Consider the following 17,957-nt stretch of genomic DNA (forward strand, 5'->3'; position numbering starts at 1 on the left):
ATCCCCTGACATTGAAGATGAATAGATTTTCTCACATCCTAATCTGCGTTACAGCCACACGCCAAAGTAAGGATTATGGACTATACAGAGAGCTATAGATTATTAAATCATTATGTAACATTAAACATTTGGCTCACATGTCCTTTTCAAAGGAAGCGGACAGTTCTGGCAGCATCGAGCATGGAATATTAATGTCATGTCAACTGGAAAAAAAAACATCCTGTACTTATTTACATTCCACCAGATTACTGGTGTTCACGCAGATCTAACACATCTTTCAGCTTCAGCTGCAGTTTTCTACAATGTTATCGAGCTTTCGAGCAGACTAAAACAAACTCTGGCATAATATAGCACACTATGCATAATGAACGAGAAGAGATCACATGATAAGCATACATCAGAGTGAAAGACTGGTTCCTAAACGTGGCTATTAATCCGAAGAAGAAGAAAGAATGCATATGCAGGTGCATAACAGCTTTCACGCAAAGGGTGACAAAACTTTGATCAAGAAGCCTCAGTGTATTGCTAGCTACTACTATGGCACCCTATGCAAATATGGTTTCATCTCATCACCTTCCCCAAAAAGACTGCAAAGAAAACTATCCGTTGGCAAAACTTCAAATTAGCGGGATAAAAGTAGTAAGAACTATCTAGAGCAAAGCACGATTAGAGCTCACGCAATGCAGTTATGTTATATCAATGTAAAAAGTCTGCTTATGTGATGGAAGCTAAATACTGAAGTTATTTATATCTCTGGAGACCACATCCTTCTTCAATATTTAATGTGATGTGCTATTAAGGAAACCTCCCTGAAATCAGTAAAGTAAGGTGAAATGGATGTCCCGTGGACAAGTCTGTAAGTTGTGGAAAAGTGGTAAAAAGAGTCCAAAGGATAACATTGCTTTTGATCTCATCTACAGAGAATTTCAAACATGTGTAAACGCATACGTGTCTAGTAATGTTCTTTTTTCTGGAATTTGGCTCACTCAAATGTCAGTGGAGAGACCCCTGGTGGCCTGTAGGTATATAGTGGTTGAGATAACACAGCACCAGAAGTAAAGACCATCAGGACTTTCAAGGACACCTATCCATATCCACATCCAGGAGAGAAACCCAGAATCACAAACAGACTTACTCTACTACCTGAGCTCAGAGTGATCAAAAATCTAAATGTGGAACAAGCACTGCTTGTGAAAGACAATATGGGACAAGTCCGAGTTTTGAATTCTCATTTTAAAATAAAAATACAACAAACTGTGCAGGTTATCAGATTTTCATACCTTTTGTGAGGCTTATGTGTCAATATTAGTGATATTTAGCCACTTATGACAGACACGTACTGTCACTTAACACCATATTTTCGTATCCATCCATCTCTTTTCTCAAAATTTTGAAAACGTTCTAGAAAAAGAGAAGAAAACTCTGTGCCAGATGAACCGAACGCTGATTCGTTTCATCTGGATGTCGTGTTTTCAGTGAAAAGCTGAAAAAGTAAATGCTGGCATTTTATTTTCTTTCTGGTAAATGCCATTATATTCATCAGCATCTGCAAAGCTTGTGGATTGGGTGACTCTTTTGATGGATATAACATCAGATATGCTATCCTTCACTTGAATGTAATTTAAAAAGGCTGTCCCTGCTTTCTTCACACGCGTTGGGTAGTAGTCAGACTTCAGAAAAGTGCCCTGCAGAGTCAGTCCAAATATGAGACAACGAGTCAAAATGTGGGACAGGAGAACAAGGGATAAAAATGCTGTGTAGTCCCACATAAACCCGCACGTATGATTAACTTACCGTACTTTGAACTAAAAAAATGTCATTTGTTTTATTATAAAGCCATTCACTAAAATAGTATTATTTTCATTTCATGTTGAGTGAATTGAGTTGTGACACAGATGCACAATTTAAAAAACATCCCCTTATCTTTGCTACTTATTATTAAGAACCCCCCGATGTTTAATCGTTTTCATTTATATTATTTGTACCAATAGCACTTTGGGTAATGTAAAGAATTCACACACTTTCACTGAGAGACAAAACAAAAATGTGCCACATGGGGGCAGTGTCTACCAGGCAAAGTGAATTTACGGACGTCCTTGTGCAGTGCACCTCTTTCCCAAGGAAATGCTTACCTGCTATATGTAACACCATTTAAACAAAGCTTTTCAGCTTTTATTCAATTTTGAATCGATAAACAGTACTTGGGATGGAAAGTGGAGCGACCGCATGTAACAATTTTCTGATACTAGGAATATAAGTTCGATAATCGCGTTATTAATCATCAGAATAGTTGATAATGAAATCCGTCTCTCCCACACTTTATTGTCTGTGTCCTTTATAGGTGGCTATGTTGAGGCATGCAAGGTTATCAGTGGAGAAAATAGAGGAAATTTTACCATTTATGTCTCGGTTAAATTATCCAAAGACTTATTGTATTTTTTGTAGTTTATTAACTTATAAGTTGGACATTAAACTGACTTAAAATACACAGAAGTAACTTCCCCATTGAGCCTTTAACTGAAAGTATGAGTGTTTAGAATGCGAACAAAGTCAGGATGATATCGGTATTTTGCTGGCATTACTTTTGACTGAGAAACCACCGAAATCCGAGCCTGACTCCTGATATCAGAACATCATTTGCGGTCTTATCTCAGACTAGCGGGTCTTGTTGTGTGCAAATATTTGCCATTTGCTTTGATAAGACTGTAAAATTTTAAGCATTGGAAAATTCAATGACTCCTTGGTTTGTTCTCGATTATAGCTACGATTAAGGACAGTGAAGTTAATTCCTTAATATTTTGAGAAATAAGTAAAACTTATAGTTTTGCTGGGAACACTTTGTATTTATAATCACTGACAATAAGATACAGCTTAAGCTTAAGCTGTATGCCATAAAAACATGCAGAACTAAGACTCCTGCTGTATTTTCATATACAGAAATGGATCAAAGTACTTATGAAATGTAAATTGATGCAGGAGAATGACCCCTTTCTTCTTCTTGCCCTTGCGCTGCACTGTTAATTATTAACTAGAGTCAACATAATCAACAGTCAGGCCTCTTTAAAAAAAATCATTAATAATTATGTATAATCTTAATTTGAAGTAATTATGCAGTGAAGAAGCTCTGGGATTTGATGCCTGTAATAGTCATTAGTTTTCTGGAATTTGTAGACTGCATTTAGAGCGTTATAACTGTATGAAACGCCTCTTATTCACTAACACAATATGTAAAACTCCTGACTGTGACCTCAGCGAATACTTTAAGCCTTAAATCATGTGCTGAGGCTTCATCTTATCAGCTGTTATGTCTCTGCCGTTGCTCCCCGCAGGCGCAACGGTTTGTTTCCGATTGGAATCAATCAGTCATCGAGTCTAGAGAAACTCGCAGCGCTCACGGCAGGTTGATTTGTGTCGTCTGGGCGGATCGCGGCGTGCTGTTGCTCCACCCTCGATTATTCAGCCTGGTTGACGTGCGGTTGCTGCGCAGCTTGTGAAGACAGAAGCGTACGAGAGGGATCGGAGGGTGACTGCTGGAGCTCAGATTAGTGTTGTTGTAGAGAGGAAAGAAAAAAAAAAAACACTAATCCAGGTTTGCACGCTGCAGGATTACAAACACCCCAGTGCTTTTTTTCCCCAACACGGAGGACCGCGCTGAGAGGATCTGCTTGAAGACGCTGTTGTAGAAGTTTGTGCTCGGAGTTTTGAGAGTAGTTACTGTTGGACTGACCGAGCTAGCCCGGCTGCCCGCTGTGCCTTCCTCTGTCCCGGCCAGCCAGCCGTAAGTGAGCCCGCTGTCCTGCTCTCCTTCCAGCTGTGGTGAATCATGGCGCTCAGAGCCAGAGCGCTGTACGACTTCAACTCTGAAAACCCCGGAGAGGTGTCGGTGAAGGAGAATGAGATCCTGACTGTGTACAGCGAAAAGGACATCGAGGGCTGGTTCGAAGGGGTGAACAGCAAAGGGGAAAGGGGACTGTTCCCCGCTTCGTACGTGGAGATCCTGCGGAACGATGCCGCCTGCACCACTGTCAACAACAACAGCTGCAACACATCTGGGGACGCTAACCCGGACTTTAGATACGCCAACATCCCATCCGGAGGTTTTGACGGCTCTTATAAACCTAAAGTTGAGAACTTTTCTAAACCGTCTCCTCCTGGTTTCCCCGCTTTCTCACAGCCGCTACAGCAGCAGCAGCACGGCTACCAGCAGCCCAGCCAAGGCAGCGATGATGACTGGGATGATGACTGGGATGACAGCTCTACTGTGGCAGATGAGCCAGGTACTGTAGGAGGACGGTACCATGACTATGAAGGCAATGGACCGTCCACTTACAGAGTGACAACATCATCAGTGCCACGAGGTAATGCTCAGCAAGCCAAGAGCTCTGCTACAGTGAGCAGGAACCTGAACAGGTTTTCGACCTTTGTGAAGTCAGGGGGAGAGGCGTTTGTGCTCGGAGAGGCGTCCGGCTTTGTGAAGGATGGGGATAAAATCTGCGTGGTGATGGGTAATTATGGTCCAGAGTGGCAAGAGAACCCTTACCCATTCAACTGTGCGATTGATGACCCCACTAAACAGACCAAGTTCAAGGGCATGAAAAGCTACATTTCCTATAAACTGACACCCACCCACACACAGAACCCGGTGAACAGGAGGTATAAGCACTTTGACTGGCTGTATGCTCGGCTAGTGGAGAAGTTTCCCGTAATCTCGGTGCCACACATTCCAGAGAAGCAGGCCACGGGGCGGTTTGAAGAGGATTTTATCTCCAAGAGGAGGAAAGGCCTCATATGGTGGATGAACCACATGACCAGTCATCCTGTCCTGGCCAGGTGTGATGTTTTCCAGCACTTCCTCACGTGCAACAGCGCAGACGAGAAGGCTTGGAAGCAGGGGAAGAGGAAGGCAGAGAAGGACGAGATGGTCGGAGCCAACTTTTTCCTCACCATCAGCCCCCCGCCGGTTCCGTTAGACTTCCAGGAGGTGGAGAGCAAAATAGATGGATTCAAGACTTTTACTAAAAGAATGGACGACAGCACCTTGCAGCTCAATGCCACCGTCAGTGAGTTTGCCCGAAAGCAGATCAGTGGCTTCAAGAAGGAGTATCAAAAAGTAGGGATGTCATTTAAGGTCCTCAGTCAAGCCTTCGAAATCGACCAGCAGATGTATTCTGCAGGACTCAACCAGGCGATCTCCTTCACTGGGGACACATTTGAAACCATCGGAGAATATTTCGCCGAGCAGCCCAACAAGGATCTCGACCCAATCATGGATTTGTTAGCTCTTTACCAAGGACATCTGGCAAACTACCCAGACATCATCCATGTTCAGAAAGGTAACCACAGTCATACACATTTACTAGATTTGTGCCCTCTGAGGAGCCTCAGCTATTTTGCTTTACGTCTTTGGATCCTTGAGACGTCAGTGGGGAATTTATGATGATTAAAAATGAATTTTACGCAGTAAGCATAAAGGCCAAACTGAACTACAAAGGCAGAAAATTATCAAATACACACAATTCAAATTCAGAAGAATGTGCTTAAAATGTTTCATAATCCCAGTGACCCACATATACACTTAAAGTAAAGCAATATGGCAGCTGTGGGATCATTAAGACTTCAGTTTCAACCACAAGTTTTTCTGAGGTTTCAAAGTAGAGAAATAAGCATCTTTTCTTGCTGTGTCAAGATAAACAGGGTCATTTTGTCTGAGGCATATTTGCTGTTGTTAAACTGCAGTCAGGTTACTACACAGGCTATTGCACTTTGCAAAACAAATAGCCGTTGTTTGCATTTGGAAATTGGCTTACATGCTGCTGCCTCTGTTTGTCCCACCTGTTGATTGGGTGGAACCCTTCGGCCTATGTTTGAGTTTCCATTGCTGGTGAAGCATCACGTGTTAGTGGACGGAGAGAATGTCCTTCCACGGTGAAGCCTCGTCAGTCTTTGCACAGATTAAGTAAATTGTTAGACTAATCTAGGCCATCCTCCTACAGTACCCTGGCCCAGCAATTGTTCATTGTGTGGCAAAATGTCACTCATGAGAGGATACACTGTTATACAAAAGAAACTGTGGAACTGCTCTCACAATCGCTGCCATATATGCGGTACAGTTAATGCAAGAGAAAAACAAAATGCAAACCACACCTTTGGTCTGTAGGTCATACCTGACAGACTGCTTTCTGCCTTTGTAGATACAAACTGAAAGTCCTGCCTCAAACAGTGCAATGTGGGACATGACAGAGGACACGAGCTAGTGTGCTCTCACAGGCTAATCCTTCTCATTTTTGTCCACAATCCTACTAAAAACATCTTACTTGTGCTTCATTGATAAGACATACAATTTTACAAAAGATGCTAAAAATGGCATTTTGCCAGTGCCACTGCCTGTGCCCCCAAACCACTGGGCCCTTTCACTCCACAGTCGATGACAGAGAGTGAGGAAACAGGACAGACTTTGTAGTGGCTGCAGTGGGTTACAAACATCCCAGTCACTTCAAATCAAGATCACCACGTAGGCCACATACAGCTCCAAATAAGGCGACAGCCATTCACACAGTCTGGTGTGATAAGCCCAGCCCAATTCCACAGATAAGATATTTGGAAGACCTTGCTGCAGGCACAATGTTGAGAAAAGATCAAGGAGTAGTACAAACACACAGCGGTAGACGAAAAATAAAGCTGAAGGAAAACCCGCGATATGCAGGAGATTAAAGGAAGAGCATTATTGAATCTAAAATTGCTTTGATCTCATCTTGTTCCTTTATTCTGAGTCCAGTTCAACCAGTTTTTTTGGGTTTTTCTTCCACATGAGCTTTCATTTCCTTGTAATCATTCTTTAAGCCAATAATCAATTTCAAACAAAATTACAAGTCTGTTCCAGTTTATCATACCTGTTAGAGGCTGTAAACATTTATAATCCTACATAGAAGAACAGTTGACGTGCTTACTGTACAGCCAGTATTTCCAAACGTGTGCTTGTTTATGACACCTGAATTGAAGCCTGTCACTCAGACTGCCTGAGGAGCATTAAATGCAAATATCTACTGCAAAAGTATTCACGCAGGTATCATTATATTCAGCCTCCAGTGTATATTTATGTCTACTCACTTTAGTATCTTTTATAATTTTCCATCACTTGGCAACTGCTACTGCTGCAGCAAAGCACTAAAATTAAAAAATTAAAAATCTATCTATCTATAGACACACACACCTCTCTCTCTCTCTCTCTCTCTCTCTCTCTTTATATATATATATATATATATATTTTTTATATATATATATATATATATATATATATATATGGTATAAATTAAAAAACTGGGGGCTTAGGTTTCACTGTTTGAAGACACAGCTGTGGGGCTGGGAACATAAAGGTACACCAGCCACATACATACTCATTAGTAATACTCTTTAATAATTTTTCAATTTTTCATTTCTATCTATTGCTCTGTTTACAACCATCGTCACCACATGTAGAGGAAGTGTGCTTCTTCTTTCCCGTTAGCCTCTCTCCACACCTGAAAAGAGGACTGACCACATCCTTTGTTGTCAGAAGCCAAACTGCACGTTTCTGGAGAAGTGGTGCACAAATGAAATTGGCTGGGATTGAAAGACAAAAAGTTAAAAGAGGATCTATATCATGTTCATTTCCTGTTTGCATTTTTCTGTGTAGACTCCACTAGAGTAGCTTCACATGTTCAAAATAATTCTTTTGTCCAGCCCCTTCTCTTCGTCCTCTGTCTGAAGCAACGCATTCGATCTCCTTTCTACTTCCTTTAAAGCCCGCTTTCTTCTGATTGGCTGGATTTTGTAAACAGAAGGTTAAAACACCTCTGTGCTTGCAGACGTTTTATGCCTGGTATATCCGTATTAAGCAGAAGTTATGGTTCAGCATGTTCAGTCTGTTGGCAGTGTGGGGATGGCCTGTCTACCTGCAGAGAGCTCTGCTGTCAGATGGAGGCAGTATACAAAGTATATGGTGCAAACAGTCTGCAGTGTTATTGGTCCATCAGCCAGCCATGGAGAAAGGCAAAGTTATAGCATATAAGAGGCTGAAGTGAACTCTGAAATAGAGTGTCTAGAACACGGTGAAGCCTGAGCTTATGCCACACAGGGATTATTTGAACATACGCTAACCCCATTATTTGAAATTTTAGACATATTTATGAGCATCCACATGATAACAGCTTAGGGAAATAATGACATGTAAACTTTAAATCGCACACAGAGAGACAAATCACAGTGTCTTGACTCCCTTTTTGGAAGCTTATCTCCAGAGGTAGTCTTGCACTGATATGATGGTTTCTATCTCGAAATGAAGCATACCAAAGCAGCTGCTTGTCAGACTTTATCAATACCTGCATTCCATTTTTAGCCTCCTGTTCCTGTCTCACTGTGGCCAGAGACTCCAGACAGGTTTGAATGCAACTGACTTGTGAAATGTGAGCTTTCCCACAGAGGGACATTGACCACCACCCTATTGATCTCCACCTCCGCAGGGACCAGATTAGCTGTTAGAGTGCAGCCTGGCAGCTATAATGCTAGCTCACACTATTGACATCATATATGGCTTTGCTTTCCAAAGTTGTTTAGCTTTACTGTAATCTAATATTGACACCCTAAGTATTGTGTTGTTTCTAATAACTTGAACCTCTTGAGAGAAGAAAATGTTTATTGTCAGAAAGTTTATTGTTAGAAAGTTTATTGTTTAGGGTCTTACCATAAGATAAGATAAGATAAGATAAGATAAGATAAGATAACCTTTATTAGTCCATGCAGGATTAGCAGTGAGTACAATTTGTGTTGATTATCAAAGAATCTGCAGCTGTTTTTTTAAGCAAAGACAGAACAATTCAAATGTTTTTGATCAGTTTAAATAACATCAAAATAGAGGAAACATGAATATTAATATCAACAAAGAAAAAAACCCAACTTTTGACTGCATATGTTTCAGTCTAAATTTGGTTCAGCTGCCACCAGTATGTAGAAGTGAAAGCACATCTTTTTTTTTTCTTGTGTGCTGACCTTCTGCATTAGCCAAATTTAAACAGAAGACGCTTCTGCTGCTGAAAGTTTCTGTTCAGATAAAGCTTGGTGTGAAAAAAAAGTGATCTTGTAATTGGTGCTTCTTTAAGGAAAACACAAATAAGCACAACTTTATGCTCTGAGCTGTGTAGTCACAGTGATATAGTCAGTAATAAGTCAGTAAAAATGCTCAGTCACAAAGTTTTGATCATGTTTATGAAGGAGGAGGAGTAGTACTATAGATAACACATCGTTGTATTTCGATGTAAAGAGGAAGTTTACTGGTGTATGCTATCTATCTATATTAAATCCCACAGACTGTTTGCAGAGCACAAATTCAGTAAGGGAGAACCTAGAAGTCAAGCTGAACCCTTAATACATTTTCTTTTGCCTCCTTATCCTTATTCACATTTTTTTATTTATGCATTTTATTCCCTCCTTAATTTTACCAGTTCAGCACATCCTTAAGATCAGTATTTTCTCTGCTCTCATCAGTTTTTATCACCACATGGTGTTATAAAACAATGGCAGGCGTGCAAAGGAAAGCATCGATTTACAAGGATGTCAGGCTTTCCTGCTGAGTCAGCCTTTCAGCGTGCACTCCTGTGCAAACTCTGCGGGTCTGTTCTGATATATTGTTAAAGCCTATTTAAATGTCCTCTGATGTGCAAGTGGGTGACAGAGTGATGAGATGGGCATTGCAGCTGGTTGTGCAGGTCACAGGCTCGCTGTAGCTTGGTGTTGTGTAACTGGTGATTATATAAGACCTGAAACGGCTTCCTGCAATGAGCCCAGGAGGGCTGGGTGCCACCTCCGTGCGGGGAGGACTTCTACACAAGCGAATATCAGGACTAACCTCGTTCATCACTATCTGTGATGTTGGGTTTGTGCATCTATTTGTATTTATATATCTAGCAAATATAAAATAAGCTTCAGCTCAAATATAATGAGTAGATTTTAAAACTGGAAGGTAAAGAAGCCATAAGGAGAAGGAAGTAATAAGAACTAATGAGAACTAAGACATCACATACAATTTGAATATTAGAGTTTAGAACTAAACCGAGTGTTGAAGAAATAACTAAAGAAAGATCATCCTGCTCACTATTTTTGTTCCAATAAATACACTATATGTACAACCACAAATTGGGGTTAACCAGAGCAGCAGACCGAGCACAAGACAAATGAAGAAGAGTGTGCGTGCAGGGTGGAGTGGGTGGAGACGAGTATTAGGGGTGATGCATGACAGAAGGGTTGCAGCAAGAGGGAAATGGTAGTGAGAGCTACTGTGGTGTATAGTTTGGAGGTGGTAGCACTGATAAACAGGACAGGAGGCCGAGCTGGAGGTGGCCAAGTTTTCATTGGGCGTGATCAGAATAGACAGGATTAGATATGAGTATATCAGAGAGACAGCTCAGGTCGAGTGCTTTGAAGAAAAAGTTAAAGAGGAAAGGTTGAGATTCAACTATAAGAAGCAAATAAGCTTCATAAAAATGTTGATGCGTTGAAAGAAATTCTCAGGTTTTTAATGATTGACTCATTTTACCCGGTGTAACTTATAGCACTTAAATAAGTAGCCAGTGTATGAGTGCTGGCAATAAAAAGACCGATTAAGAGCAATAATAATGAGTCACATGAAGACTGCTCAAGACTCCTTGAGACATGCATGGCTTTCCATTAATCTGATGGCATTTCAGCATGCCAGCCTCATGTCTGATTGAGCACCTGCTGACTTTTCTGTCTGAGTCGTCGTGGAGCAATCACATTAAGACCTGATTTTTATTTCTGCGGGGAAGCTTTGTAAAGCCTACGATGTAACCTAAGGAAGTGGCCCACGTCGCCGCCAGCATTTATGCTTGTGCTGATACATTAAATGCAGATTGCCTCATGGTCATGTCCCAGTGTTTTATATGGGATGCCAGTCAGAGAAGGAAATGAAATTCCAGGTTTTTTCCCCCTCCTACATCCGGCTGCATCCACCCAACCTGACCTGACATTTCTAAGTAGGTGGCAGAGTTTACAGGGTAGGGTTTCAGAGGGGTTTTGCACTGAAGCATAGATCCCCATTAAGTTGGACCTGCTTAACATTTTCATATCATTTTTAACACAGTATTAGCCTGAACTGCATACAGTCACATTTATAGACTTGTTGCATGATTGGGTCAAAGTTTATCAAGCCCAAATTTTCCCAGCGTACCAACGTTATTGTAAGACCTATGAAGTTTGCAATGTTGCATCTTCCACACCTGAAAAAAAGCTTCTCTCTGTGATCAGCAGCTCTGTTTGTGCAACAGGCCTGCAAAACGTACTTGCAGCTGTGAAAATCATGTAGCTTTCCATATTACACTCTATTGACACCATATCTCTGTGATCAAACTCTTGTCTTTTTCAAAGTCTCCATGGTAACAGTTATTCTGTCTTAATCCATTAGTGGGCTTTAAAACAAAGGAAGCCGGAGACCTTTAAGGTGCAGGTAAACACCATGTTTCCGCTATCATGCCGTCCATCAGTCAAATGTTCAGTTTACTTATTTAAAATGTTTCAAAATTGAGATCACGACCTGGAATTTTGACCTATAGATTGCAAACATTTTTTTCAGTGGTGGAAACAAGCATCCATACTTTCAACATCTGTGGTTAACTTGATCTGTTTTTTTTTTTTTCTCATACCCTTTCACCTCTCTTTCTGTCATATTCAGTCCGCTGTACATCACACTAATGTCAAAGATCTGGGTTAAACTTCAGCTGAAGGAACTATAGCCAGAAGGCAAACTGAGCAGATTTTGGTGGGGGGAAGGGCAACGCGTTGTCTTTTTTGAGGGAGGATTTTCAGCATTTTTTTTCTCAGTGTGATCAAGTTTGGTCTTTGGTCTTACAACTCGAGTCTAAGAAAAGAAACTTAATGGAAACAAAAAAGGTAGTGACTTAGGTCAGTGTGCCCTTTGTGGTGTCACATTTCAGGAAACAAGTAGGCTGCCTCTGAGTTCTTGCTGAGTGCTGGTGACTCAGCTCATATAATGACAATGACAAAAAAAATTCCCATGACACAACAACACAGGACGTTTTGCATGCCTTAAGGCCACAAATCACACCTCCAGACTCTGCTCTGAAGCCAGGATTATAATTGGCCATGCTGTTCACGCTATTTCACCGCTCTTGCTACATCTCTACAGTGTCAACACTCAGTAACTTCCACATATAGTACGTCTTACACTGGTTTCCCACGTTTTAAAGCATGGGGCAAACCAGTGTTTCAGCAAGGACCAGTGAAACACATGTTTAGAGCACATTATTACTTCAAACTATTCAGGGCTAAGTTACTTTGTGAATAATTTTCTTAAGTGTTTGGTCCATCAAATGCCCGAACAAAAATTCCAAACACAGCATCATATTTTGTCCACTCAACAATCCATAGAAAACACAGGGAACGAGCAAGTCTTCACAATCAGAGACCTGAACCACATTCAGGGATTTTTGACAGCTTACTTCAGCTGTAAAGCTGATTTCATGCTGTTTAAAAGTCTGACTGAAACATTGGGGCCAAATTCTAAGAACCAGGAATCAAAAAATGATGTACGCACACATAACTTTCATGTCCGCATCCTCACCAGTGGGTCCATGGTCTGTGGCTTTCCTGTTTGCTACCAGCTGTGATATGTGACCATATTTAAGTAGGGAGTTCAGAGAGAACATCATTTCCCACCACTTTCTCGCGCCGTGCAGCTTAACATCAATTTCTCACGACATTCATTCCTTTCAGCTGGTCAGCAGTTTGATAAGTCATCAGCCACGAGCTCCTGTTGTTGTGACTCTGCTTTCCGCTCTCATTGAACCATCTGCCTGGAAAGCCGGAGGCTAATTTCTTATGTTTTGTCTCTTTTGACTGAAGGCTTGTTTTGTGGCACTGAAAAGGTAGTACTTTCTTGTAAAGGAAGTGTCAGTTAAGCATGAAATGCAGAAATGCAGGGCTGTAAACCATCATTTCTGGTGCTCTAATGCCACAAGACCCCACCACAGCGATGATAGAAAGTAGCTCTTTGTGCATGTGCGACAAACTCGAGCAGGCATTTGTGCAACTTTCAGTATGAGTATGATTCTGTGGATTTGTTGCAGTGGGTTTTCGTTAGGAGTTTAGTAAAGGTGCAATCATAGTTTTTCACGCTTTACACGAATGCACTGCAAACATCCAACAGTTGATGTCAAACAGTTATTAAAATGAGTGCACTCCTAAATAGCCCTGGTAGTAGAGAGAAACTGCCAGAAAAATCCCTTAAATGGTTCGAGGCCTTGAAATGACTTAATAGATATTTTTAGAGTTGTGCTCCTAAATATAGATACAGAGAGCCTGTCTTGCTCATAAGTGTTCCCACTATTTTTGGTCAGTTTGATAAGTTAAAGGTTAAGCTTGACCAAATAAGATAGGTCATGTTTTGTTTTGGCTTTTTAGGGGGGTTTGTGCTTAAAAAAAAAAAAAAAAAAAGAGTTAGAAAAAAAAGAAACTTGTGGTTTTGTTTTGTCTGGTTGTGTCTGCATGGGTTTTTTTTTAACTTGACTGGAAGACTTATATGTGCAGTGTATGCTAACAAAAATCTGGGACTTTGTGTAAATAAACAATTTGTACAGCAGTTGAACTCTTATTAGTTCAGAATGGTAGGAAAAATGAAGGTTAACACTGAAATTGAATTTCTTTTATTCCATCTATCTTCTCATCCGATTCAGATGGGGTGGACCCTGGATAGGTAACCCTCCTATCACAGGGCTAACATAGACCACCATTATCACCAGTTAACTTAACAGACCTCCGTGCTGTGAAGTTTTAAATACATGCTCTCTCTACATTTTATTTCTAGCAACATATTTGCTCACTGAGCAGCATATTACATCAACTAGCAATTATTGTTTTTCCATTGCTGAAGAATAAATAACTGCCCAAATATAGCAACAGAGAGCCAGGCTACAGGTGGGGCCAATATCAGGTAGTGACAACAGCAACTTGGAACTTGGTGGAAAACCCATAGACGCTACCATGACATCACCCAGTGATTCATCCTTTCTATTGTGACTATTAAAAGGGACACTAACTATGGGTAGCAAACAACAGGATTGAAATAAAACGGGCCTACCAGAGAAACTGAATAACCAACTCCTTTGAGTGTTTTTTTTTTTTGTTTTTTTTTAGTGTACACTCTGTAGGCACAGTCACCAAGCACAATCATCCCAACTCCACCTCTGGTCTGCACTTGTATTGTACATGAAGTCATTCATATGGTCCTGTCACGTGCTTTAACTGTGATTTTTCACTGAGGTAACAGTCATAGGGGAACCACTGGACTTCCTTCTTGGGTACTTCTAGGGATCACGCTGCAGGAGTTCCCAGTCCTGTGGTTAAATGTGCCCAGATGTGGCACACAGTGACTCAAAACAGACACACCCCTAACCTTGAATACATTTATTTAAAAAAATATTACCCCAAGTGCTGATGTCACAAAGGTGAACATTTGCTATAAATACTGAAACTACTTCCTTGTTCCAGGCTGTAAATATTCAAAGTGGGATATATAGTGGCCAGAAATTTGCATTTTGCAGTTCTGGTTTCCTCATGTTGAAGTCGGTGGGTTTTGAGGTGATTTAGACACTTTCATATTTTGTTCTACAACACAAGTAGGTCAGTTAATGCTCCACTTGTTAATTTTGTACTGCAGGTTTAATGGTGTGGGTGCTTTTCGTGGACTAGAAAACAGAAAAATATGTATTAGTTTGATTAGAAAAGAAATTCTAAAATTCCTGCTCTTTTTAATCCCCCATACAGGAGCGCTGACAAAGGTGAAAGAGAGCCAAAAGCACGTGGAGGAGGGAAAAATGGATCGGGCACAGGCAGAAGGAATCAACGAGCGCTGCAACATCATCTCCTTCGCTACGCTGGCTGAGATCCAGCATTTCCATCAGATCCGCGTGCGAGACTTCAAGGCGCAGATGCAGCACTACCTACAGCAGCAGATCACCTTCTTCCAAAAGATCACGGGCAAGCTAGAAGAGGCTCTGCAGAAGTACGACAACGCGTAACGGATCGTTCGTCTCGATCCGTCGGTTTAGACCTCGCTGATTAATGGCCAAGCGCTCTCTTTGGCCAGCCTGCGGCATCTTGGCAAACAACAGCCAGTTCCTCACACACACACACAAACACACACATACACACAAACACAGACACACTGCTGATGCTGCTTATCCAGCAGGGAGGGATTTTAAAGGAGATTATGGTCCAGTAACAGCAAAATTTCAACCAAATCCAGGTTTCAGTGTATGTTGGGCCACATTTTCTTGGGCACTGGATGTCCTTGTTTTAGAGACGATGGGTACTTGGGAGTTGGGTTAATTCATTAAAAAAAACACTCAAATTCTTTTAGATTTCTTGAGAATCAATAAAAATGATGGTGCACCAGTTTGGTATGTGGGTGAATTAAATAACCTTGTATTCACTGCTGCCTAAACATCTGGTGCGAGATTTCCTACATTAAGTGTTTTTAGCCTTAAAACTGAGGTTTGAACTGTTGGAGTGGCTGCCGCGTCAGCAGCAGCGGTGCTGCCGTGGCCAACACACTGCCTTCTGGAAACACTCGAGCCCTTCCTGCTACACTTCTTCTTGGACAAACAGGACAAAATGTTTACAGTCTCCTCACTGTCACCACTGTGTCGCTGTGCCTTCTGATCATGTATCTCTGGTTATTTTTGTTAATAGCTACTTCAAAGCTTTATATACTGATTGTGTAGAAATATATTGTATTTGTTATTATAAAGCTACAAATTTTGCAGTCTTTGTTGGGAAATGATATCAGATGATTATTTGAGGACTTGTTTCTTAACACTTGCAGTGTGACGACATCAGGATCAAAGATTACCTGCTCTGATAATGATCATGCTTTATGTACCTACACAGCAAGCTGATTTTAGGGGAGGATCATGATGGACACTTACTGTAACCATGCCGGATGCCGGTTTTCAACCTTAGTTTTTGGGCGTAGTGTTCATAGGCAGGCTGTAAGGGGGTTCGGGGGTTCCTCACCTGTTTTAATAATGCAGTCCTTTTGATAGCACACTGATGTTTTTAACATTTACGATGCTGGCTGCATCGTAAGGAGATAAATGTAGAAGCAGAGAGGCAAAAATAAATTCCTTCTTCACAGAAATATTGTTTGGTTCTTTGCTTTTCTCAAGTACTTGACAAAACTCAATCATTTAATCTTACTTGGTTAAAAGCCAGCAGATAATGGTGTATGTGCTGACAGTTAGCTGCCAGCGGTCCTTCGTCGACAGACAGGTCAGACAAGTGTCATGTATCCGGCTTAGCATTTCACAACAGCAAAATAACAAAGGGAGCGAACTGCACGGCTCTGTACGTTTCCTTGGCCGCGTCCCCGGAGGACCGCTGCTGTGTTTGTGTTTTATGCTAAGCTCATGCTCAGCTCACAGACAGATCTGCTGACAGCACAGGAGCCTGGGTGGCCATATGGGACATCTGGCCACTTTTAAAAGTGTCTGCAGCCGTGCCAGCAGCTGTGTCACTGTGCTCTACTGTAATTGCTCCCTGCGATAACATGTTCACGATGTAATATTTGTTCATCAATATGTTTAGCAGCCAGCGGGTGGCGACTCCTCTGGTTGCAAAAGGGCACGTGCTTTTCTAGAAGTCTGTGGAAAAACAGCCCCCGCTTCCCTTTCTCTGTGTCAATTTTCTGATGAGCTGATGGGTTCAGCTGCTAGTTTCAGGTCACACTTGCAAAAACATGAAGTTTAAATTGCAAATTACGGTCTGTGCAAAGGGAACTACCTGCATGTTTGTTTAGCAACCTAATGTTTGATAGTTGAAATCTGGTGATCAAAATCCACTTTGGGGTTGCGGAAGGAGATCATCCGATGTAAAACTTTAGCAAATTAAACCCCTTGTGACACCGGAGCGGCCAAAAGTAGCTGCCTCATTAGAGTTTGAAAGGGGAATTATCCAGGGTGTGACTGCTGGCTAACAACTTTTCAGTTTCTGGTTTCGAGACCTCAAAATGATGGCGCTGAAAATGCTCAACAAATGCTTCACAATTTGACTTTAGTAACCAGTGGGCGACATCCATCTTTTATACTGTTCATGACATAAATGTCTAACTTCTGTCTACAATGTCTTGAAACATTCTCTCAAAATCTACAGATATACTGGTGCTGTCAGCGTTAATCTCGTTAAAATGATGTTAACGCCATAACCGCATGAACGCGGCGTGGATTTTTCTGCCAATTCAGTTAGATATCCCACCCCATTGCATCCATTCTGTACTGCTTATTCTTATCAGGCTCTTAGCTGGTTGTATCCCAGCTACAAGACATTATATAAAAGTTAGATTTATATTTAAAAAAATGATGGTGATAGATGAAAAATCAGAGGATCGCTGAAGGTTTCATCCTCACATAGTAGAATATCTTATCCAGATTTACAAGAGTCCTTATCAAGATACTGGTCATACTGAAGTAGGAATTAAAACATGACTTCCTCTTCTGAGGTTTTTGTGGTGATGCTTCAAAACAATTGTTGAGACAATTCACTTCAAAGTGAGGGACAAAATGACATGTGGGAGCACTCGCCTTCTCTTTTCCTGTTTTCTTTAGTTTCTGTTGAAATCGCTTTCCTCTCCAGCACAAACTCAACAAGATCCGTTCAGCCTTTGGAAAGCTCATCCTTCAGGCGTTCTGTCAGTCTGCCAATGCCTGAGGAAATGGGTGCTCCTGTTTTTACATTTGTGTTCTGGCTGGCGTGTGTAAAACTCATAAATATTAGGCAAAAGAGGTTCGTTGAGTAAGCTTAAGCACTTCTACTCTTTTTACCTGTGATTGTGAAAAGTACAAACTGGCATGATTTTAAAATCCTCCGTACACACACATTTATCATCACACGATTGT

At 41.2% G+C, this 17,957-nt stretch overlaps 1 protein-coding gene across 1 annotated transcript; it reads left to right on the forward strand.

Moving 5' to 3' along the window:
• Positions 1–3,445: 3,445 nt before the first annotated feature.
• On the forward strand, positions 3,446–16,204 carry snx18a (sorting nexin 18a). Its single transcript, XM_005924447.3, has 2 exons — positions 3,446–5,333; positions 14,830–16,204. The coding sequence occupies exons 1-2, from the start codon at positions 3,824–3,826 to the stop codon at positions 15,081–15,083; spliced, it is 1,764 nt and encodes a 587-aa protein (XP_005924509.1). The 5' UTR covers positions 3,446–3,823; the 3' UTR covers positions 15,084–16,204.
• The last annotated feature ends 1,753 nt before the right edge of the window (positions 16,205–17,957 follow it).

This window comes from Haplochromis burtoni, unplaced genomic scaffold (genome assembly GCF_018398535.1).
Source record: "Haplochromis burtoni strain Fernald_Lab_line unplaced genomic scaffold, NCSU_Asbu1 Contig_54, whole genome shotgun sequence".
NCBI lineage: Eukaryota > Metazoa > Chordata > Actinopteri > Cichliformes > Cichlidae > Haplochromis > Haplochromis burtoni.